This window comes from Cynocephalus volans, chromosome 9, assembly GCF_027409185.1.
Source record: "Cynocephalus volans isolate mCynVol1 chromosome 9, mCynVol1.pri, whole genome shotgun sequence".
Lineage (NCBI taxonomy): Eukaryota > Metazoa > Chordata > Mammalia > Dermoptera > Cynocephalidae > Cynocephalus > Cynocephalus volans.
The window spans coordinates 124,755,399-124,779,490 of NC_084468.1; the positions used below are offsets into that span (position 1 = coordinate 124,755,399).

Below are 24,092 nucleotides of genomic sequence, written 5' to 3' on the forward strand. Positions count from 1 at the left end.
TTTTACATATATTTTGGTAAATGCAGTTATTCATATTGAGTATATATACATATCCTTTAATACATGATGCTAAATAATTTTCAAAGAAGCAGTCCTAGTTTACACTTCCCAAAACTAGATGACAGTTCCAATTGCTCCACATTTTTACCAACACCTGGTATTGTCAATCTTTTAAATTTTAGCCATTTTGGTAGATGTCGAGGTATTACATTTGTTTTTTATTAGTATTGTTCTGACATCTAAAAGTATAGCTAATGCTCCACATCATTCATCTCTTTTTCTTCCCTCTCCAGAGATAACCAAAATCTGAAGTTAATATTTCTAGGCATGTTTTGGTATGTTTACTAGATGTGTATTTATCCATAGTGTATACAATTGTTTTTTGCTTTACAATTTTACATATATATTGTAATAATATATTGAAATTATATGTATATAATTTCAACTTAATTTTTCTTTCATTAAACATAATGTTTTGAAATTACTCATGTTGATACTTACAGATTAAATTCATGAATTTATTGCTATGTAGATAGCATATATTTTATTCCTTACCCTAGTAGAAGATAGGTTCTTTAAAATTTTTTGCTGTTAAACAGTGCTATGACATGCTTGTGTATTCATGCACAAAATTAATACTCTCACCAGAATTTCTTAAAATTTGTTTCTCCTCCTTTCCTCAATATTTTTGTATTAGTCCATTTCTGTTGCTTATAATGGCAATACCTGAAGCTAGGTACTTTGAAAAGAAACAATATTTATTGCTTACAGTTTTAGAAGCTGGGAAGTCCAAAGTCCAGGGAACACATCTGGTGAGGGCCTTTTCTTGGTTGTGGCTCTATAGAGATGCACGGTGTCACATGGCAAAAATGGCAGGAGCAGAGGGAATACCATTTTCACTCTCCTTTTAACGTCATCAGAACCATGCCTATGACCACCATTAAACCATCAATGAATTAATCTATTCACTATGGCGTGGTCCTCACAATTTAATCACCTCTTCAAGGCCCCACCTTTCACCTATGATAATAGGATTTCTCACCCTCTTAAGTTTGTCTCAGTGGGAGTTAAGTTCCTAATACCTGGAACCTGGGGGAATGCAGTTTAATCCATAGCACTTTGCATTGCTAGGCTTTTAAATTTTGACCAATCTGGTGGGTGTTAAATGGTATCTCATTGTAGTTTTGATTTGGATATTTTAAATGCTATCTAGATTTTCTCTTCTATAAAGTCTCCTGCTCATATCTTTGCCTAGAATTTTTGGGGGTTGTTTGCAATTTTCTCACTGAATGGTAGTTCTTCATTTATTCTGTATACAACTATTTTGTCAGTTACATGGGTGTCAAAACTCATCTTCCTCATTTCTGATTTGCCTTTTTATTTTGTTTATGATGTTTTCACTCATGCTGAAGTTTTAAATTTCAATTTAGTTGAATTATCTTCTTTAAATTTTTGCTTTTTATGTCTTATTTAAGAAATCATTCCTACCTCTATATCATAAAGGAATTCTCCTACAGTTTCTTATAAAAGTTTCATATTTTTACTTTTATATTTAGGTCTTTAATCCATCTGGAATTTATTTTTACGTGTGCTGTTAAATAGGGATCTAATTTTATTTTTCTCCATATGGATAGCCAATAGTCTCCACAATACATATTTTCTCACTAATGCTAATAAAACATAAACCATTTACTAAGTACCCAAATTATGTGAGCCTGTATCTAGGTTTTCTATTCAATTACATTTTTCTATTTGTTGACATATGACTCTATACAACAATGTTTTAATTACTGGAGCTTTATTATAAATAAAGTATTCTTTTGTTTGTGTTTAAAATTGTCTGGGCTTTTCGTGGCTCTTTACTCATCCTCATGAATTTTAGGATCAATTCATCAAATTCCATTAAAAAACTCTGTTAAAATTTGATTTAAATTGCATTGAATTTATAGAATATTTAAGTTCCTTGTAGTTTTCATACCCCAAATTGTTTATTATAGTTTTGTTGTTTTATACAGATAATGTTTTAGATTCACCCTATGCTGTGGACTGAATGTTTCCCCCAAATTCATTGAAGCTTAAATTGTGTCCCTTAAAGTTCCAAGTATCAGAAACTTGGCCCCCACTATGACAGTGTTGATATGGTGGAAAAACCTGTTATGGTAATTGAAAGGTGGGTCCTCAGATAGGTGACTGGATTGCAAGGCCCATGCCCTAATTCATGGGCATGGTGCTGAGGGCTTTAAAAAGACAGCATGTGACAGTCTCTTTCTGCTCTGCCATTCTGCCACACAAGACCCCTGCTGTACTGCGAAGGAAGACCCTTACCAGGTATGTTTCCTGGATTTTGGACTTCCTAACCTTCAAAACTGTAAGCAATACATTTCATTTACTTACAAATACAGTTCCAAGTATTTTCAGCATAAGCAACAGAAATGGACTAATATACTCCATACGTTAAATGAATCAATTACCCACTATTAGTCGTTGCATCATACTTTTTTCTTCTGAATTCCAGTTTCATCTTCCTGAAGTACACCTAATGGAATTCACTGAGTGTTTATGAATGGTAAAGTTTCTTTGTCTTTGTCTGAATATTTCTTTATTTTGCCATCATTCTTTGGAGTGAATACTGGGAGTCACTACCCAAATACTTCAGAAATTAAGGACTTATTTTCTGAGCTGAAAGTGCAGCAAGCTGACACAATTCAGCTGTCAGCCCTCTTCAGTAGTTTAGCCCAAGAACACATCCCTTTCCTTTGGCAGACCTCATCCAATGACTAAATGTCACAGGTATATAATAGACCCAGTCCACTTGCCCTAACTTAAGATAACTCTGAAGGGACATTCCAACTTCTAAGCTAAGGCCTTCACTGAGACTACATTGCAGACCAACTCTTCCCTCAGTCCAATCCAGCTACCATCCCTCCCACAGGTGTTGCTCCCCAAACCACTCCCTAATACACTCTCTATACTCATCTCTGACTCAGTATGCTTCCTAGGGAAACTACCTAAGACAGTCAGTGCCAAGAGTGGTCCAAGAAAGTAGAAGCTAGATAGAATTTATGATTTGAGTTACAAACTACCTAATTGTCAATGAGGACTCCCTCATAGGTGATGGTTTTAGGAGAGATAGACCTCGGCGCAAGGTAACAGTGCAGTTGTAGTTAAAACTTTCATCAGTAATGCACTGGGACAGTATTCCAATGGAAGGTAATATACTACTGGCTGCAAGGTATCATGCATTCAAGAAATATGAGGGAAATAGTAATCTTAGGGACACTGGCATTGACTGTTGCTAAGAAAAATAGATTCTTTGGAAATAGCAAAAAGCTGACAGTGGTTAATTGACCATTACAATCTAAGAGTAAAATCTAGAAGGCCTCTTTGGTAGCAATTAAAGAGGCTTTTATCTCCTGCAGTGGGAAGGCAGAAAAAGCTGAGTAACAGGCTCAGCACTTGATCGTAAGTGTGGCAGAGCTCCAAGGGAGATTAACCATGAAACCCAGCTAGGTTGCCTATGCCAAGGTCAGCGTGGTGGACTGAAAAGAAAGAGACCCTAATGCTGCAAGAGGATGGTCAGGCTTCAGTTAAGAACGGGCAGAGCACACAGCAGAGAGTTAGTTCACAAAGGAATGGAATCCAGAAGGCACAGTGGAGATGAGAGACAGAGGAGGACAGTATGCAACTTCAGGCAATTGAAAGCACAACTTGTTCAGCAACCAAGAAAAGGAGGGATGTTAGGCACGGATGTAGGTAGTGGATAGGTTTCCAAAAGAATTAGGCAAGAATTTGCTGTTTTTGAGTCAACTGATGCAGTACCAAGTTGGTGAGTTTTTTCCTTTTCCTTTTAGATTTCTCCTTTTTCTGAAAAAACGAAATTTTGGGGCCTTCCGTTCCGTTCCCTTCCTTAGTTCCCTGTTTCCCATGTTCTCCCTGGCCTCACTTCCTTCCTCTTAACAGGTCCTCTGCCCAGGAATGGGAGCCCCGCCCCCGCGGGAGGGGGCGGGACCGGGGCGGAGCGAACGGAGGGGGCGGGCCCTCTCCCGTCGACGTGTGCCGTGAGGACGCTGTGACGTAAAAGGACATCCGGCCCTTCTCCTGGTGTCGGAAACCGTCTCTGTCAGCCTTCCTGGGTCTTAGTATCTTCTTCCGCGGGGTCCTGCTTCACAAGTTGGAGTTACTGCTGCCACGGGCCGGCCTCACGCCCTTTCCCGTTCTTCGGCCCCCGGAGTGAGCCTGACCTCCCCGCGAGGGTGAGCGAGGTCGGCCCGGAGCGCCCGCGAGGTAGGGGGTCCCGCCCGAGCCGCGTGGCGCCTCCTCTCTGTCTCCTCTGGACGCTCCCTCCACCCCCTGGGTCCTCCGACTCCAGACTTCACTTCTAAAGCCGCAGTGACCCTTTGCCCGTGTCCATACTTGGTGACACGGGTAGTGTCCAGAAGAAGTTAGAGCGTTACTCGAGAAGGGCTTGAAACCATTTAAGGCTGAGAAAAGGGATTCGCTCTTTTTCATGTCCAAAATAATTGGAGGGAAAAAAAATTGAGGCTCATCTTTCTCAGCGGTTCACAAGACACCCCTGGGGACGCGAAAAATTCGACTGTGTGATCACCTCATGATTATTTTCTGAGCTCCTGGCGTAGTACACCGTCTGGATTTTGACATTTTAAATATGGAAGGGTGCCCTCTGGCTTGGACTTTACCTAAGTAACTACTTATTAAATCTCCTGGTGGCTCTGCCTATAGTTTTGAGTCGCTACCATCCTCCCTACCACTTGGTTTTTGGTTGGACATTCCATTCAGAAAACTAAAATTTAGAAAATGCTTGTTTTCTAGGAGTGGTGGTTCTTTCAACTAAGTGTTGAAAGTCGGTTTTAAAGTCCTTACTTTGTTATAACAAGGTACTTGAAAAAGTTCATGGGAAGTTTCCTATTATCTTTCAATTCTTTTTTCGAACTTTTTGAAGTACCCCTGTAAATAGTAAACATACATTCTTAAACATATATTTGAACTCTGTTAAAATTACAGTCCTATGCTCACTGCATGTAGAGAGAAGAGTAGTTTTTAAAGAGTCAAAACAAGTGTAATATCTCCATCTTTTCAGAGAATGGTTTGACTTTGTAGTTTATGGTGTCATTTGTTGACTGTTAGATGTTTTATTTAGATATTACATAGGAAAAATACTTTAAGTTTTGGCAGTATCAGGTCATCTGAATTTATAGCTCAAAAAAGTGATTTAAAGTGAATAAATAAGGCACTTTAAAATGATTTCTTATTAATGTTATATGCCTAATGAATTTTTTTTTAACGAGGGGCAGATACTTAGAAAAACTTTTTTAGTGGGTAAAGGAAACTACTGTACTTTGGCTTTTAGGATAATTTTTTTGGTTTCAACATTTTGTAGAATTGCCTAGTGCAAATAAATGCCTTATTTTAAAATCATTACTTTATTTTCGAAAAATGTGTGCTTAATGTTTCATAAAGGCTTAAAATGTGCTTAGCCGTAAGAATGACAGAGTTGTATTTAAAATTTGAATAAGAACAGTACTTCATTGTACATTTTCTTAGTTTATTAAAATAGTAAATGCAACCAGGCAATTATATCTTTTCTGTTCTCTTCTGTAGAAAGAGGGGGAAATGCCTAAAAAAAAGACTGGTGCGAGGAAGAAGGCTGAGAACCGCCGGGAACGTGAAAAACAACTGAGAGCCTCAAGAAGCACTATAGATTTAGCTAAACACCCATGTAATGCTTCAATGGTAACAGCTTTTTAAATATTTCTTGATATTTGAGAAGTGATACAGTATTTTATCTGAAATACACCTGAGTAAAATTTTAGTGAATAGAGTGTTCCTGCAGATATTTTATTACTGAGTTTGAAATCTGTGTTAGAGGCACATTCATCGTTCTCACTAACACCAGGTAGCAATGATTTGTTTGATTTTTTGTTATTTACAAAACGTAAGGTACTGCCTCAGATATTATTGGTGATGAATAGATATTGAACAAGAATATATAAAAGGAACTGTGTAACATTTTCCAGCCTCTCTTAACTCAATTTGTCTTATCAGTTGGGTTTTTATCATTTTCTCTTAGCAGTTCTTAACTCATTTGATTTCTTTTTTTCTGAACTTTTCATTTTTCCTGACATCTCTTTTGGCTTCCTGTTCTGTTACCTTATCTGCATATGTTGAGTGTGTTAGTCCTGATGAATTCTGGGCTGCTCTGAATGGTGAAAGTTGTGAAAAAGCGAAATATTACTATGTCATCATTATCTCTTTCCTTTCTTTGACTGTGTTTCTCTGAGTTATCCCATTTCTCCTTGTTTTCACTCCTCTACCTTTTCTATTCCCACTGTTTCTCTTGATTTTTTTCTTTCTTTTGTTTCATTGAACATACATGAAGTGCTTAATGTGACTTAATTTAGCAAATGTTATTGTCCATCTGTTCTGTGCCAGGTACTGTATTAAGCACTGTGGGGAATACGTAGATGAGTGACATGGTCCATGTTTTCTCAAGCTTATAGCTCAGTTGTGTTGTGTATTACTTAGGACTTGTTTGTTTATAAATGATAGAAATCCAACTTAGATAACTTTATAGAAAAATAGTCTATTGAATGGATAAAGGGAGAAGGATATAGCTGGGATTCAGGACAACTTGTAGTTCCATTTTTGCTTTTGTTTCTTTTACTCTGGTTGTTTGGCTTCATAGTTACTGATGGCTTGCATTTCTCACATCATATTGTTGCAGTCAGAGAAGGAAAGAACTGATAGGTTGGGCTTGAGCCAGTACCCATCCCAGGACTAATGTTTATGGGGAAGGGAGGCAGGATTACAAAGCACAGATGTGACAGTGGGGATTCCCTTCTGTGTGAAGTGTGCTGGGGAGACAAAACAATAAATGAATGACCTATGTAAATATATATACATATAATGAGAGCTAGATTTTGGTAAGTGCTTCAAAAAAAGGTGCAATGTATTCATTAGAACTAAGAGGTGATAAAGTTGGGTGTGTGTGGAGGGTGTGCAGTTCACAGAGGAGGTGGGATTATGACCAGAATTTTCAACAGGCAGAGATTTCAAGGAGGGACTTTTCAGGAAAAAGTGTTAGGATAAGGCATGGAGAAGAGAAAGTTGAGGAATGGCTGATCAATAGTGACTTGAATCTAAAGGGAACAGGCAAGCAAAATTTGAAAAGTGGTTAGGGATTAGGTTGTGGAGAGCTTTTAAAGTCATGTTTAGGAATCTGGATTTTATGTGGGCTTTATTATTTTGGGTTCTCTGTTTCTTGTGTCCATGCTGTAGTATTTGATTCCTTAAAAAAAAATAGAAAAACAAACCACCACTGTATTTAGCCTCCTTTGTAATAATGCCACTTTTTCCACTAGTGTGGTATGACCAGAGTATACTTTGTTGCATACCTTTTTTATTTAAGAATATGCAGATGCTTGGGTGGGATTGGAAGGTTTGGAGTAGTGTCACTTAAATCTTAACACGAAAAACAGGATATTCTGTATAATACAAGTAGATTTGCATTTTTTATCCAGCAGAAAAATTAATGTGATATTTTTACATTTTACAGGAATGTGACAAGTGTCAGAGGTAAGTTTTATTTATTCTTTTTTCTATTTACATGTAATAAAATAGTCCCTCTGACCTTTTATCTGATATTGACTGTATTTTAAAATTTTATTTTACATGACAAGGCGGCAGAAGAATAGAGCATTTTGCTATTTTTGTAATTCTGTACAGAAGTTACCAATTTGTGCACAGTGTGGTAAGTATATGATGAGTAAGGATACATGCCTGTTCTTTTATCAAACATTTGTTTTGCAGGTAATCGATTTGAACCTGTGAGTTTGTCATTATTGTTTACAATAATGTTATGCCTTATTGTTAATAAAATAACATACAGTGTTGTTTGGCCTCCCAAAGAACTATCACGTCTTGGTTTTGCCTCTTTGATGTAATGCTGGAAAGTAATTAAGGTACAATTTACATGTAGGTTACCAACAAGTTGTTTTAAACATTAATAGATTAGATTTCAGGCTAATAACATTTGGTGATTCTGAATTTTTTATTACACCACCTTAGTCACGTCAATATCCATTTGTTTGCTTTTCTATAATTTGATTCCTGCTTAAATTGCCAACCGTCTGTTAGACTATTGAGAATAATTTTACTCCACATTTACCTGGTGCTTATTTTGTGATCAGTTGTTCTCCTGTTTGGTACTTATCATGTGATTCTTGAATTTCCTCAAATGTGTTCCCCAATGATTGAAATACAGTTCCTAAGTCATGTACCTAGTTCCCAAATATAGGTGGAAACTTTTACCGTGAAATGATTATTCAAAATAAAACTAAATGGTGGTTTATAAAGCAGCAAGATTAGTGTTTCCCAAGTAGTCTTCCACGGTCTACCTGAATAAAGGTATTTCTTGAAAAAATATATACATTTGAGAAATGTTGCATGATTCATTCCTTCATTCCCATCTGGGAGATTTCTGTTACATACTTATGTATTAAAAGTGCTGAAGACCTGCAATATAGAAAGCTAATTAACTTTATTCACTCCACAGTTGCCGCCTAAATTTTATTTGAACAGTTATCCTTTATTTATGGGATAAATAAGGTGGAGCAATTTGGGATATGCTTGCTTAAATGAGTTTATGTTTGATAATATGGAAGAAAGTTAGTCATGGTTAGGGCTACATCCTTGGATATTTCTAGTGTAGTTCTGACTTTCAAAGAAGACTTATTTTAGTTCTACAATTAATGAAAAAGAGAAAACTGGCCTAGATGTAATACTCATCTGACAGTTTTTATATCCTTATTTTACAAAAGGTGAATGTAGAATGAGAAAATAGATTTTACAGATTAAGAAATGAGGTCTTGTTAGGACTTTGCTATGTTTTCAGTGTCTCTGGGCTTGAATTTTGTAGTGCTGTACATGGATGCATTTTCCACTTACTGATTCTTAAACTTAGCATTAGACAATGAACAGTTGAGTAGCTGCTGCCTTTCATTTCCAGTTTCTCTTTCTTTCCATTTCCTCTTGTCTAACTTTGTTCCTTAGGAAATCAAGATAATGTAAAATTAAGTATCTTGTTTCATTTGTGTTCTGTTCCACTTTGTGTAGTCTCAGATGAGTGATTAATATGTCATCATTAATCCTCACATAGTATTTGATACACTGATTTCCTGACAATGTTTTTTGGGTTGCTAATTTGCTGCTAGATCAGACCTCTTGTGGCTGTGTTGTGATTTTCAGCTGTATCAGTGTACTGTTATTTTTTGTACTTATTTAGGCACTATTTCAAAATTCTGTTTACCTGGGATAAACAAGTTGCATACTCATGGTTTGGTTTGGTTTGGTTTGATTTGAGGTGTTTTGTGGAAAGAAGTGATAACTTCAAATCAGACTGTTTTTATTGTGAATTATCAAAAGTAAAATTTGTTTTAAAGCATGGTTTTTAAAAATCTGTTTTGATTTATCTGAAAATTTGATTGTTTTTAAACTGTTAAAATGATCATTAGATTACAAAGCATAATCTGCAATTTCTGATTTTACTACAGACATGAATTAGCATACAAATTACTTTATTGTATAGTACATTTTTACAGATTTATTAATGCATTTCTAATCTCAAAAGATCTGACTCAGGTAATGAGATCTCAGTTATATGTCCATTTTCTCTTTATAGTTATGTAAGCAGTAAATGATACTGATTTCATTCCATTTGTTTTGGAACTTGGGCTAGATAAAAAGAGGAATTAGTTAATTTTGTATGTATTACTTTGCAAGACTAATAGTGCAAGTTTTTTTCTTTACTAGGGAAAACAAAGTGCATGATGAAGTCTTCAGACTGTGTCATAAAGCATGCTGGTGTATACAGTACTGGCCTTGCAATGGTGGTAAGCGTCTTGTCATTATCTCTTAGACTGGTAGGTTTCCAAAGATAATAAAAAGTCATTCTGTTCTGTGATTTTATGCTTTAGGTCCACATTTTAGTCCATGAGGAACATAATACTATTTTTGTGTCAAATGGAATATTTTATTTATGGTAACTTTTCCAAGAACATATAATTTTCTGTCATGAGATAGAAGTGTATAGTTTTCCCTTTGCTTTTTCTTTTGATTTATAGCCAACTTTTGTATATTGTGGGTAGCTGTTGGTGAAGTAGTTTTTCAGAGAACCTTCTTTAATTTTGGCTTAGAGCAGTAAAACCTTTCAATGAAGCTACCTGCTATCATAGAGGGTTGATAAATTGCTAAGTGAATACCATTTTGATGGTTGCTGTTGATTAAATGATGGTTGCAGCTGGTGACAGTGATTGAGTTTTCTTGTTCCTTGATTGCAGGGTGCGATATGTGACTTCTGTGAAGCTTGGGTTTGCCATGGTAGGAAATGCCTCAGTACACATGCCTGTGCCTGCCCTCTTACTGATGCTGAGTGTGTTGAATGTGAACGAGGTGTATGGGACCATGGTGAGTGATTAGATACATACAGTGAGCTTTGTTATATGTGAAGGCTGACTTTTAAACTTTATGAATGCTATTTTTAATATTTTTTTTCATCATATTGTCAATCCTAAGTACTGGTACTGTTTTGATTATCAGTTTAGTTGGAAGTGGGATTTATACCAACAGTAATAGTCAGTGATGGTATTGTTTATTTAAGCATGTAGGGAAGGGAGTTGTGGGGGAGCAGATAGTCTCTTTGAGCAATGTGAGTGTTATGTGAGTAGCCAGGGGATAATGGGAATCCGCTTTTTTATGGTTCAATTTCAAGTACTTTAACAGATTTTATTTTGGCTTTTACCAGAACAAACATTGCTGTGCAATTTTGGTGTTCCTCTGAAATAATTTGCCATCTCTTCTAAGCAGTTTTATATATAAGATTTTTTTATATCAAAGTTTATTGTATTTACATTTTTGGGGTATTTTTTTCTTTTTTAATCTAATAGGAGGCCGAATATTCAGTTGTTCTTTTTGCCATAACTTTCTCTGCGAAGATGATCAATTTGAGCATCAAGCCAGCTGCCAGGTTTTGGAAGCGGAAACATTTAAATGTAAGTTTTTTTATATTAGATGTTCTTTATACCCAAGGTTCTGAATAGTATGTGTTAAACTTAGTGAAAAAAGAATCAAGATTTGTATGCTGCTCTTATAAACTGTATTTTAACTCAGTATCTATTTTCTGTTTCTAGAAAAAATTCAGAACACATAGTCCTAAGTTTTTCAACAAGGAATTCAGTGACATATTATTTGGGTCAGTTCTGCATTTTGTAGGCTTGAGCAGGCATTGCAGGACTTACAGCATCCTGGTCCTGAGTACCGTTTTTTTATTTTCTTTTTTTTGGGCAGCTCGCTGGTATGGGCACCCGAACCTTTGGCCTTGGTGTTATAACGCCACGTTCTAACCAATTGAACTAATTGGCCAGCCCCCAAATGTCATTTTTACCTTTAAGTTATTATAACAGTCAAACCCTGTCCTCTCCCCACTTACCATTTCCAAGTGTCCTCAAGTAAATGCTACCACCCTTAGTTTATTTCTGCTAGTTGGTTTCAGTGATTTTTAGACAGGAGTATGCATCAGAAATACTAGTGGAGTTTTTAAAAAAAATACAGGTGCTCAGGCCTCATCCCTGGAGATTCTATCTTTATGTCTGTTGTGGCATCTGTATTTAACCTGCATCTGCTTGGCATTTGTATTTAACCTGAATACACAATTCTTATGCATTTTCCAGTTGAGAACCAATGTTACTGACTGGGTTGAGGTTAATTGAAATGGGAATCCATATAAAGCATTAATGTGTGATACCTGGAACTTTGAAAACCCTTATTAATTAGTAGTTATTATGATAGGAAAAAGACTGCAATTCCCCAGGTATCCACGTCCTTGAATATATATATATATATACACATGAATATATAATTCTTGCAATATTTATGTAGAAAATTCTCAAAGATTAAAAGAGCATTTTGAAGTATGTAGCATTGTTGAGCTTTTGCAGAATATATAATATAAAACTTGAATCATTTTATTTGGGGCTTGGGAGCTTTGTGTGTTTTATAGCATTTGAACCCAAAGGACAGGCAACTGTGAGTGATAAAGTTATAATTCCATCAAGAGCTTTTAGTGATTCAATAAAAGGCGAAGGAAAAATACAAGAACTGAATAATTGACAGGATTTTAAGATGGATCTATCTCACACAGGTGTTTCATGCAATCGGCTTGGTCAGCATTCGTGTCTCCGTTGTAAGGTATACTTAAGTATTTTTTCTTTTAAGATTTTGTTTTCAATCCCTCTCCTCCTCCACCAGTCCCTGGATTATTTATAGCTGTAATTAATCCATAACAGACCTTAAAAATTATGTAATTTATTTTTGATTTTGTGGAATTGAAGTTGAGAAAGCTTAAGTGACTTTCCAGTGGTCATCCATTTGGCTTGTAGTTGAATTGCCACTACTGCACATGTTTCCGGGATCTTGGCTCAGCGATTTTTACACCAATGTTTATGGAGAACATTTTGACCAAAGTTTTAGTAGTATATTTTAATTAATGTCAAGATGCATATGCTTAGAAGAGTTTGTGTAAAGTGAAGATTTTCATAATACTCTTGTTTCCTTAGAACTTGTCTCCAGAATTTCTCTTTGTCAAAGTTTACCAAACAGATGCAGCTAATTCATTTTCTCTCAGCAACATTTCTCTGGTTCTTACTTATATTCCTAACCTGATCTCTTATTTTTCTTCCAACCCTGCTCGAGTTTTACCAGAGGCTTTCAGTTTGTTGAAGATGTTCATGCTGTCAAGCTTTTAGTCGTTGTCTACACTGTTTTCTCTGGCTAGACCTAACTCATATCTTTGCTTACCCTACTGCACACCCATTCTCCTTCAGATCTCAGCTAAGGCTTCATATCGCCAAGAAGCCTTTCCTGAATCCATGTCTGGTTTAATGCCCCTCCTTTGCACTTCCTTTTCAATGCTTAATGTCTTGTCATTGCCTCTTCACTGTCTCCAGTTAGACTGTATACTATGTGAGAGTAAATAGGCTGTTTACAATTAGTCATTAGGGACCTTGTAAATACTCAAATATTTATAGATGAGTAAATGTATCCACATGTCATACTCTCTTTGTTGTTAGTCACTCTACCTTGTGTTAGGTCTAAATTCAGGAAAGTTCTGGCAAACCTGTTTCCCTTAAGAAATTGAAAGCAGGAGTATGACTAGTCCCAACAAAATTCCTAATCTCTCTGCCTTAACAAAACTGTATCTTTAAATTTTTATATATTTATTTATTTTTTACTTCTTGTAGGCTTGTTTCTGTGATGATCATACAAGGAGCAAGGTGTTTAAGCAAGAAAAAGGAAAACAGCCTCCTTGCCCTAAATGTGGACACGAAACTCAGGAGACTAAGGATCTTAGCATGTCAAGTAAGGCTATTCTTAAGATACCAGTGGAGTGATTTTGCTTTCACACTTAAAGTTTTTTTTTTTTTCCTTTCTATTTTTCTTATCACCTCTTCTTGCTATTTGAAAAGATGAATATGTTCTCCTAAGCAAGTAGAATTTTACAGCTTGGAAAATATGTGGGTAAAACTTTTTAATTTAAGAAATATGCCAACATTCATTTTGATATTTGTTAATTGCCTCACTCAGTTAATGACAGAAAATACTGAAATTTAAGATTAGAAAAAATGATTTTTTTGTTTTTGCTTAGGCTTTCTTCTTAAATAATTGAGTAGCTATAAAATCCTGAATACTCAAGTGGTGGTAATCTTTAGTACTTGGAAGTCAGATTCATTCTGAATTCTTAAATGTGTGGTATTTAAGCAGCTGTGCTTACTGTGTAATAAATCACTACAATAGGAAATTGTTTTATAGTTTTTATATAACTTTTTTATGAAGGAATAAGACTACTACAAATGTGCATATAGTAATGCAGCTCACAATTTAAAGAGAAATTTGACTACGAGACATACCAAGATGGAACCATAATTATAAATGACTCTGACAATACTTTAATCAAAGATGTAGTTATACAATGAGGTGAGACTGTTGATTTTGCTGGTCTTATGCACTAAACTTTGTTTCGTGTAGCTACTAAGGCAGAAGAAATGAAAGGCTTTGTTTTCCAGGGTATCTGCATTATAAAATAACTATCTTAAGAAAAATGTAATTGACCAACAGGAGGGTATTTTAGTTTTTAACATGCTTTATTGTTTTTGGAGAGTTTTATTGTTCTAATTTTGTTTTCTGTTTCTAGATTAATGAAATGACACTGTAATCTTTATTATTTGTTATAGTGTGTATAGACTTATCACATGAGAAAATTAGGAAAATATGGTCAATTTTTTCATTTGGGAGTAAAAAGCAGGCAATGAATCTTATGTAATTTTATATATTATAGAGGAAAATGAGGAGGTAGAAAAGTGGAATTAAAAAAAGTGCTGTGTGCTTGTCTGTCTTGTAGCACGCTCGCTGAAATTTGGCAGGCAGACTGGAAGTGAAGAGGGTGATGGGGCTTCTGGGTATGATGTTTACTGGAAGAACCTTTCATCTGACAAGTGTGGTGATACTGGCTATCACGATGAAGAGGAGGATGAGTATGAAGCAGAGGATGATGAAGAGGAAGAAGATGAAGGCGGAAAGGATTCAGATGCTGAGTCATCAGATTTGTTCACTAATTTGAATTTAGGAAGGACCTATGCCAGTGGCTATGCTCACTATGAGGAACAAGAGAACTAGGAGAGCTCCTTGCCCAATGGTGGCCATGTGTGAGAGGAGCAGGAATGTGTGTGCTTGATGAATTATGTGCATATGTTCAAAAATACCGTCACTTAACCTTGTGCAAAAAACTAGTCATACTTACCGGGCCAAGGAATAAATAGGGCATAGCATTTTTATAGGAACTGATAATCAGGCTTATAGCATAAGAAATGTGAGTTTCAAATGTAAGGTGTTTATTGATCCAAGCAATTGAAGCATTGTGGATTGTATTGTTACTGATTTCAGTAATCTGGTAGGTTTTGCCAATTAGATAATTATATACCAGAATAATGGAATAGGATGGTAATATATTTGTTTGAAATTAAATTGCTGTTTTTGTTTAAAAAACACTGCTTATAAATTCATTGTGTTTGATTTTATAAAATGTAATGGGTAAAATGGATTACTATTTTTCCTTTTATGTCCTCAGAATGAAAGTCATTTATTGTTATAAATTTTCATTAAATATTCATGTTGTCTTAAGTAGTCATGATATGTATTTTAGCAATTGACTCATTCATCTCTTTCTTTATATGTCCTGAACAGTACCTATTACTAATACCTAAATGTATTGACAAAGGTGACTACTCAGCCATTTTTCAGAGACATAATATCAGAAATAGTATTATAGAAGCTTTACCCAGGAAATTTCATTTATCTTTGAATAAATCTAGTATTTCACTTATATGCTTTTGATATTTAATTTCTTATTCTCAGTTTTTCCAACTTATTTTGGAAAGCATTCCAATATTTTTGTATGAACCATTTGCTTCACTTTTTGCCTAATGTGGAAATAGGTAGCAGAGATTAGTTATGTGGTAGACAGAAAAGTATGCAGCCCAGACTCCATTATTGATGGTAGGTGGAGAACAGACAGTTCCTGGCACAAGTTCCAGCTGTTACAACTTACATTGGCAGAGAATTGAGATGGTGTAGTGGTAGAAGAGAATGTGTTTTCTGACTGGCTGGCATTTTAGATGTATGGAGAAAATTGTAGCTATGAGGATAACAAGGTTGCATGGCTATTGCTAAACCATTCTTGTCCTGTGGAAACAGTGAACAGCTGAGGGCAATAAAAAGCAATGGAAAGCCAGGTGTGAAAGCTAGAGGGCCTCTGATTGCACGTGAAAAAGCTTTTTATCTCTTGCAGCAGGAGGGCTGAGAATACCAAGGACCAAGCTCAAGACCTAATAGTGTGAATGGATAAACCTCAAAGACAGTTGCCAACCTAGGCAGGACTATTATGCCAAGGTGAGGGCACTGTTTGGGGAAACACGAGACCCTGACAAGTAAGGTGGAGACCTTAGAATGGATGCTGCTGAAGATTTTTACTCCACAGACTCCTGAACTTTGTGAGCCTGGAGTCATAACCCACCCCTCCCTGTTAAGGGTGAGCATTCCTACACCCCATTCCAAGGCAGAATGACAATGAGGCTTCTTTTACCAGGCAATACATGCCCCCTATCAGGCCTTTCCCTGTCTCCAGGCAATTATAGTTAATATAATCTCCAAGCCTAAAATTAGGGTTAAGTAATTATAAGGTTAAGCAAAAATCAGTTGGAGAGGTGCTGTACCTGAAGTGGGAAGAAACAGACCATACCCCCAAAGAAATTGCAATTAGCCAGAATATACTAGAAAGAACCAGCGGAGTATGCTTGAGACTGGAACCAGAATTCTTAATCAAGAGGATCAGGTCATAAAATTAGAGAGTTTGATGGCAGTCCCCATGCAGGATAAGAGCTATCTTAAGTTAGAGAGTTTTACACACTGGCTAGGATCTTGGGAGATCATACGAACTCCTTACCAGGATGGTTTCTAGAAGCACAGAAAAAGCATTGGCCCATTTTGAGCAAAGTTAAGTGCCAGGATTACTGTGACAGATGGTAGAAGAAAGGATTTAAAAGGTTGAGGGGAGTGGGTGTGCTGGAATGGATAAACTGGCTGGAATATCCATCAGGTGATTATATTTTATGGGAAGGCTCAGTGGATACACCATTTAACAAGGCCATGGAGACATGCACTGATGACAAGGCACGAGCATCACTAAAAAGCTTTGTGGTAGCTCTGTAGGCCAGTTCTGACAGTGGGAAAGAATGATTATAGAGCTCAGATTGCTGAAGGCAGTGTGTGCTAAAACTCTGAATAATAGTGGCCAACCAGCTGTGCCTAACTGCCAAAAATCAGGGGGTCACAAATAATGACTATCAAGGGGGGAGTGGTAGTCAAGGGGAACTAACCTGCAGAGACTTATTGAGAAGGTTAATACAATGTAGCACCTTTATGGACAAAATAAATGGGTGTTCAACAAGAGTACTACTGAGTTTGCACCATGAGGAAATTAGCATGGATGACAGGGAGGTTGAGGGGGGTCACCCCAGTAAAAAGTTCTCTTTGTATTTGTCTGTTTTCTGTTGATATAATAGAATACCACAGACTGATTTATAAAGAAAGGTTTATTAAAATTCTGGATGGTGGGAAGTCCAACATCAAGGTGCTGGCATCTAGAGAGGGCCTTCTTGCTGTGTCATCCCATGGCAGAACGCAGAAGGCCAGGAGAGCACACGCAATAGAGGGAAAGTGGCCAAACTCATCCTTTTATCTGGAACCCCCTCCTGTGATAGCTAACGCACTAGTGCAAAAATGACATTAATCCACTTCCTACTCCTCACCTCCCAGCACTGTTGCATTGAGGGATAAGTTTCCTACACATGAACTTAGGAGAACAAGTTCAAACCATAGTACTGTTCCATGCTCACTTTCTGGACCTGAGTCAGTTTTCAGAGAAGGAGCATACTGACTGCAGAGGTGGTGGTGGTGGTTGGGGGGGGGGAGGGGGGTGTCCTAGGAGGAAGGACTCTACAACACCATTGCATCTATACAATGTAATAATTCTTTCAGTGCTTCCCTAAAGGAATTTACTTTACTTCCCTACAGCCATTTACTCTGGTAATTTAATTTACTTCCCTACAGCCATTTACTCTGGTAATTATACCCTCAGGAAGGCATTTTAAGGAGTGTTGGACGTAGATTCTGAATCAACATTGGTATCCAGAAACTTGGTGTCCTTGTTGCTTACCTATTAGAGTGAGGAAGGCGTTTGTAAATAAAAGGAATCTTGGCCAAATTAAGTTACAGTAGTTTCACTGGGTGTGTGGAAGATTAAACGGAAACCTCTGAACCTGACCTTGTGCCTCCTACTCACTCCAACCAAGATATTAATACAAAAATAGCATCACCTGGAGTAATGGGAGAACTTAGTGCCACCCTTAGCGATCTTAAGAATACAGAGATGATAGTCTCATTACATCTACTTTTTCACCATTCTGGCCCCTGCAGAAACTAAATGGATCTTGGAAGATAACTATAGACGACTGCAAGCTCAACTGAGTAGTAGCCTTGATTGCAACTGCTATACCAGATGTGGTATCTTTGCTAGAGCAGATACCTATTGCCCAGGCACATGGAATATCGTCTTGGTTTTTGTAACTGTATTCTCAGTAAGAAAAGGAGATCAGAAATAACTTGCATTCACATGGAATAGAAAAAGTACATATTAACAGTTTTGTCCTTACGAACTTTATGCCACACCCCAAATTTTTAGGGTTTCAATGGTGAGAGACAGGCTGGTGCATCATGTTCAAAGTAAAAGAGAACTACATATCCTGCTTATCCTGAAGAAGAAAGCACAATGCCTGGTGAGCCTCCTTGAGTTCTGGAGGCAGCATATTTTACACCAGAGGATGGTGTTCTGCCCATGTACCAGTTGATGCAAAAGGCTGCCTGCTTTGAGTAGGGCCCACACCAGGAAAGGGCCCTGTAGCAGGGTTAGGTTGCAGTAGAAGCAGCCCTACTTTCTAGACTATAGAGTAGATGCTATAATTATGGAGATATTATTGATGGGATGAGGTGTGTTGTGGAGTTTGTGGCAAGCTACAGTAGGAGAACCACATGCTGGCCACTAGAGTTCTAGAGGAAGTTAGTGCCATCTGCATTTAGATAGTTATATCCCCCCGGGCCAGACAGCATGTTCTCCAACTTACAAAATACCTATCTACTTTCAACCACTGCCAAATGTCAAACCTGTCAGCAATAGAGGTTAATGCTGAGCCCCTGATTGGGCACGATTTCTTTAGGAGACAGATCAGACGAGCTATCCTTGAAAGGCCAGTGGTTCATTTTTGGTGGAATGAACCCACATTCTTGGAATGGGTTTGCCTTTCTTTCCTTCAGGGCCTCATCCAGCATCAGTACCCGAGGGCTTATGAAGTGTTTGATTCACTGGCATTAGATCCCACATACATCTGTCAGGTCACATCAAGAAAGTAGTAATAGGCCTGTGGTTTTCGGATCCTCTGGTTGTATCACATACTATACCACCCAGAAGCTTCCTTCCTGATGATATGTTGCAATGGTATAATGAAGACACTGAAGCAGTAGTTCAGGGGCAATATTCCACAAGGGTTTGATATCATTCTTCAAGTCACAGGTATGCATTGAATCAAAGACATTGCTATACATTGTGTTCCCAGTAGAGGAAATGCATGTGTTGAGTAGTGTCACATCAAAATTCATGTCCACCTGGAACCTCAGAATGTGACCTTATTTGGAAGTAGGGTCTTTGCAGATGCAATTAAAATGCATCTTTGTTAAGATGAGGTCACACTGGGTTAGGGTGGGCCCTAAATCCAAAGACTGAAGACCTTATAAGAAGAAGAGAGGACACACAGACATACACACAAGGAAGAAGGCCATGAGAAGATAGAGTTAGAGATTACAGTGATACGGCTACATGCCAAGGAATGCCAAGGATTGCCCACAACCACCAGAAGCTGAAAGAGAAACATCAGACACCTTAGCCCTTAGAACCTTCAGAAAGAAGAAACCCTGCCAACACCTTGATTTTGGACTTCTAGCCACCTGAACTGTGAGTGAATAAATTTTCTGTTGTTTTAAGCCACCCAGTTTGTGGTAATTTGTTACAAGTAGCCCTAGGAAACTAATACTCCATAGTAACTAAAGATGGAAGCAGGAGTTGCCATTCCTTCTGAAGATTCACTGGGTAACATTGTGCTTTCCATCTCTATGACTAGGTTCTGGATAACTACAATGCTGTGTCTTTAAAGGGGGCACCTTTCTTCAGGAGTCCAACAAGTGCCCTATTGAATTATAAGTTATGCCTGCCAACATGGTATTTGTGGCTTTTTATGTCCACGGCCCAAGAGGCAGAAAGAGAAATCACTGTATTGGCAAAGATAAGTGACTCTCTTCATCGGAAGGAGGAAGAGCTGCTTTTACATGATGGGGACGAAGAATATGAATGGAACCCAGGCGATTAAGTTGGGTTTTCTAAGCGTTCCTTTGACCACTTGTGACTATAAATGGACATGGATGGACATGGCCAACAACCCCAGCCTGTGAAGGGCATAGTGACTAGACCCCTTGGAGATGAGGGTCTGGGTCATGCCATTGGGTAAGCCACTGAGACCAGCAGAAGTGGTAGCTGTCAAGTAGATTCAAGGTCTGCTTCATTGCAGAGAGCTGCTTTGGCTGAAATCAAGCCCCCCAGGACAAAGCATGTATCTGGTGACTGAGTGATTTGTCTATTTTGGCTCAACATGGCTTAACTATGACAAATACGAGTAGCTATTAAGTTAATATCCCTATACAGGATCTAACAGATGACACTTAAGAACATGGGTTAAATATATTTTCCTCCTCTGCATTTTGGTCACAGTTTGGCAATCTTTTTGCTTCAATATTTTAATGATGTATGTGAGGGTGACCTTTATAAGTCACCTACAAGCTTCTGTTCCTGTGTAATGCATAGTCTATTTCAGAAAGTGAATAGACAATAAGGAATGCACACCTGTGCTTTACAGAATGACCCTGGTTACTTATTTGTCTAATGGGAACAATTCAAAGGATAAAACTTAATCTATTAAGCCCAAATTATATATTGTGTAATCAGACATAGTTCAATGATAAAACAGACATATTGAAGCATTCTTAATAAGGAATTGGAGCTAAAACACAATGTATATAGAAGCAAGGGCGTTTTTGATAGAGTTTTTGTGGGAAAGCAAAATAATATGCTAGCTGGAATTTTCTAATTTGTATAACCCAATTTAGACACAATATAGCAGCATTTTCACCTTAAATCCAGGCAAAAATTCAGCTAGCATTTGCTATATACCTATTGTCAAAATACTAGAACACTAGGACAGATAAAAGGCTTAAAGATAAGCAAGGTATTATCTAAGTCCTTAATGCTCGAATTTTATTGGAGAAAATAAGATGCAATACAATGATAGTAGTAGCTTACATTTGCTGTGTGCGGCCCAAGTTACTTTATCTGCACGAGCTCATTGAATTCTCACAATAGTGATATGTGCTGGATTTAGCTCCTGAGGCAAGCCAGGTCAGTGTGCTCTCCCCGCTCTGGGTTAGAGCTGTTCTAGAAGCAAAGTGCTTGTGCTGCTCCTGTGGTCATGGAACCAGAATATTATTGTCACTACTGCCAACACTACCACTACAAACTGAAGGGTCCACTGTAGCAGTTGCTACCAGTGCCTCTTGTCACTTGTGAGTACAATCTGATGGAATCTCTTCCCACATGTCCTGGGGTTTTTCTGAGGCATGAGATGTAGCTGGATTTGCTTTGGGTCCACTTTGTGTAATGGAGAAGTGCAGGGATATCAAAGCCTCCTGGGAATGGGCTTTGGCTAATGGGCGACAGGAACAAGTGGACAGATTTACCTCCCTTCCTTCCCTTTCACAATAGCTTACAATGTTCTTTCTGTAGATGTCCTGTGAAATGAAAAAAATCAGCTTGTCACAAGACTCTGGCCCCTTAGGAACCTACTTTGTGAGGTTTCTCTCCTCTCTTCACTATTTTATTCTCTTTCACTCACTCCTGCTTCTCAGAGATTGAACTATTTAATAAAGTATTTTCTAAGGAAACTGGGCTAAAGCAGGTGGGAGTTAATAATACCAGGCTGCATATGTGCTTACAAAAAGTACAAACAAAATATAAAACGCAGAAAGGTAGAAATAAAAGCTGGGGTAACTGTGGAAGGATTTAAGGAAAACTTACATAGAGAAGGACTTGCTATGTATGAACCAGGCTAAACAAATGAAACATTTTTAAAATAAATAAACCTAGGAAGTGTTATTTAAATAAATAAATACTCTTGAGGGCTATATATGTTTTTTAGTGATATTTGTGTTATCCAGCATTTTCGTTAGAAGCCATTTGAATTTGGTTGTCATTACCATTATTTTAGTTCAAAATTGATATTACTGCCTTAGCTTAGCGCCACTGTGTCCAAAAATGATTCTTGGCTTTTCCAGAAATTAAATTTAGGAATGTTTAAAGAATAAACATTCATAATTTTTTGAAGATATCTGTGTAGAATTCTAAGGATTTTCAAAGGTGCTTTCAGCACCTTTAAATTAATCATATTCTAAATTGATATCAAAGGAGCAACAGATATTTAAAATATGAAACTACTGATTTTTGCATATATTTCACTGATTCAATTTTTATTTTGGGATCAAACAGTGTTTCAAATCCTGGATTTATCACTTTTTAGATATTAACTTCTTTTCCTAAGTTTCCTCATCTATAAAGAGAGAGTAATATCTCATAAGGCTATTTTGATGATTAAATAAATGAGATAAATGCATCTGAATTCTCTAAAATACTCTTTTAGGCACAACATGTCATATTTCATAACTAAATTTCTTATATGTCAAGAGCCTAGAACCTGACCAAAGAGTCAGTTAAATCATTTATGCTATGTTACAGGGTGTGTGAGAGAGTAATGATCTTAAGCCTAAGATGGCACAACTGACATTAGTCAGTAAACATGCAACTGCTACCTTAACACATGTGGAGATTGGCCAGTGTGTTTTTGGTGGATTTCAAAGAGAGTGATGCTTTGAACTTTATACGTCTATCTGTCTCTCTGTATATGCTTTGACTGCCAGGCAGCTCAATTACAGTAGCTTCCTTTTAGCTTATACTGTCCAGTGAAATTACCCCTCACTTCCACTCTTCTTTAAAAGAAGCTGTATTGATGCATACTCAACATACAATAAACTGTCCATATTTAAAATGTATAATTTGATAAGCTTTGACAAATGTTTTTATCTATGAAACCATCCCACAATCAACATATCCATCACTCTCCAAAATTTCCTTTTGTGGTCCCACTTTCCAGTCTCTCCTTCCTACTCCCTCCCAAACTGGGCCCGGGCCACCACTGATCTGCTTTTTGCCACTATAAATTAGTTTGCATTTTACAGAATTTTATATTGAGATCATACTGAATGCACTCTTTTTGTTTGTTTGTTTCTCCTGAACCATTTCTTTCTTTTTAAAAATTGATTATGCATATTCATGGGATACAACGCTGACCATCACCACCTGTCCTCAAGATGTGGTGGCCAGATCAGTACTATCAGCGTGCCCATTACCACAAATTATGATTATTCCCTGTGTCCCCTACCCAATTAACTCTTTAAAAAAAAATTATTTTGGGGGAGAGTTTTTTGGCTTCTTTCACTCAGTTTATTCTTTTTTGAATTTTACCCACGTAGTTCATTCCCTTTTTTTGATGAGTGACATTCACTTGCATAAGATATAACACAATTTTTTTATCCATTTGCTTGTTGCTGAACATTTGGATTGTTTCCAGTTTGGGGTTATGACAAATAAAGTTAATATGAACATTTATGTACAAGTCTTTGTATGAACATATGCCTTTTTTCTTTTGATTAAATACTTACATGTGGAAAGGCTAGATCATATTAAGACACTGCCAAACTGTTTTTGAAAATGGTACTATATTAAATTTCCAGACAACTCCTCCTTATTCTTGCCAGTACTTGGTATGCAATCTTTTTAATTTGAGCCACTCTAATGGGTATGTTAATAGGTACATAAACATTTAAGATTGTAATTATTATTTTAGATTGATTGAATGCTTTATCTTTATAAAATGATCTCCTTCATCCCCAGTAGTTTCTTTATTCTAAAATCTATTTTCTCTGATATTATTGTAGCTACTCCATTTCTTTTGCTTAGTTTTAACATGGTTTATCTTTTCCTATCCTTTTACTTTAATCTATTTGTGCCTGTATATGTAAAGTGAGTTTCTTGCAAACAGCATATAATTGGGTCTCGCATTTTTATCCGAACTAATAATCTGTCTTTTAATTGGATGTTTAAATCATTTATATTTAACACAATTATCATATAGTTAGGTTTATATTTACATCTTGCTATTGTTTTCTATTTGTTTCATCTTGTCTATGTTTCTCTA

The 24,092-nt window shown here is 36.9% G+C and overlaps 1 protein-coding gene across 2 annotated transcripts; it reads left to right on the plus strand.

The window, feature by feature from the left end:
• The first annotated feature begins 4,092 nt into the window (after window positions 1-4,092).
• Window positions 4,093-15,125, plus strand: ZNF330 (zinc finger protein 330). Of its 2 annotated transcripts, XM_063108194.1 has the most exons (10): window positions 4,093-4,284; window positions 5,620-5,751; window positions 7,574-7,593; window positions 7,698-7,768; window positions 9,829-9,908; window positions 10,356-10,482; window positions 10,962-11,066; window positions 12,215-12,261; window positions 13,314-13,431; window positions 14,471-15,119. In XM_063108194.1, the coding sequence occupies exons 2-10, from the start codon at window positions 5,632-5,634 to the stop codon at window positions 14,743-14,745; spliced, it is 963 nt and encodes a 320-aa protein (XP_062964264.1). In that variant the 5' UTR covers window positions 4,093-4,284; window positions 5,620-5,631; the 3' UTR covers window positions 14,746-15,119. The 2 variants fall into 2 exon arrangements, with proteins under 2 accessions (XP_062964264.1, XP_062964265.1); XM_063108195.1 differs by lacking the exons at window positions 4,093-4,284; window positions 7,698-7,768 and having other exon boundaries at window positions 5,658-5,751; window positions 14,471-15,125.
• Window positions 15,126-24,092: the final 8,967 nt, after the last annotated feature.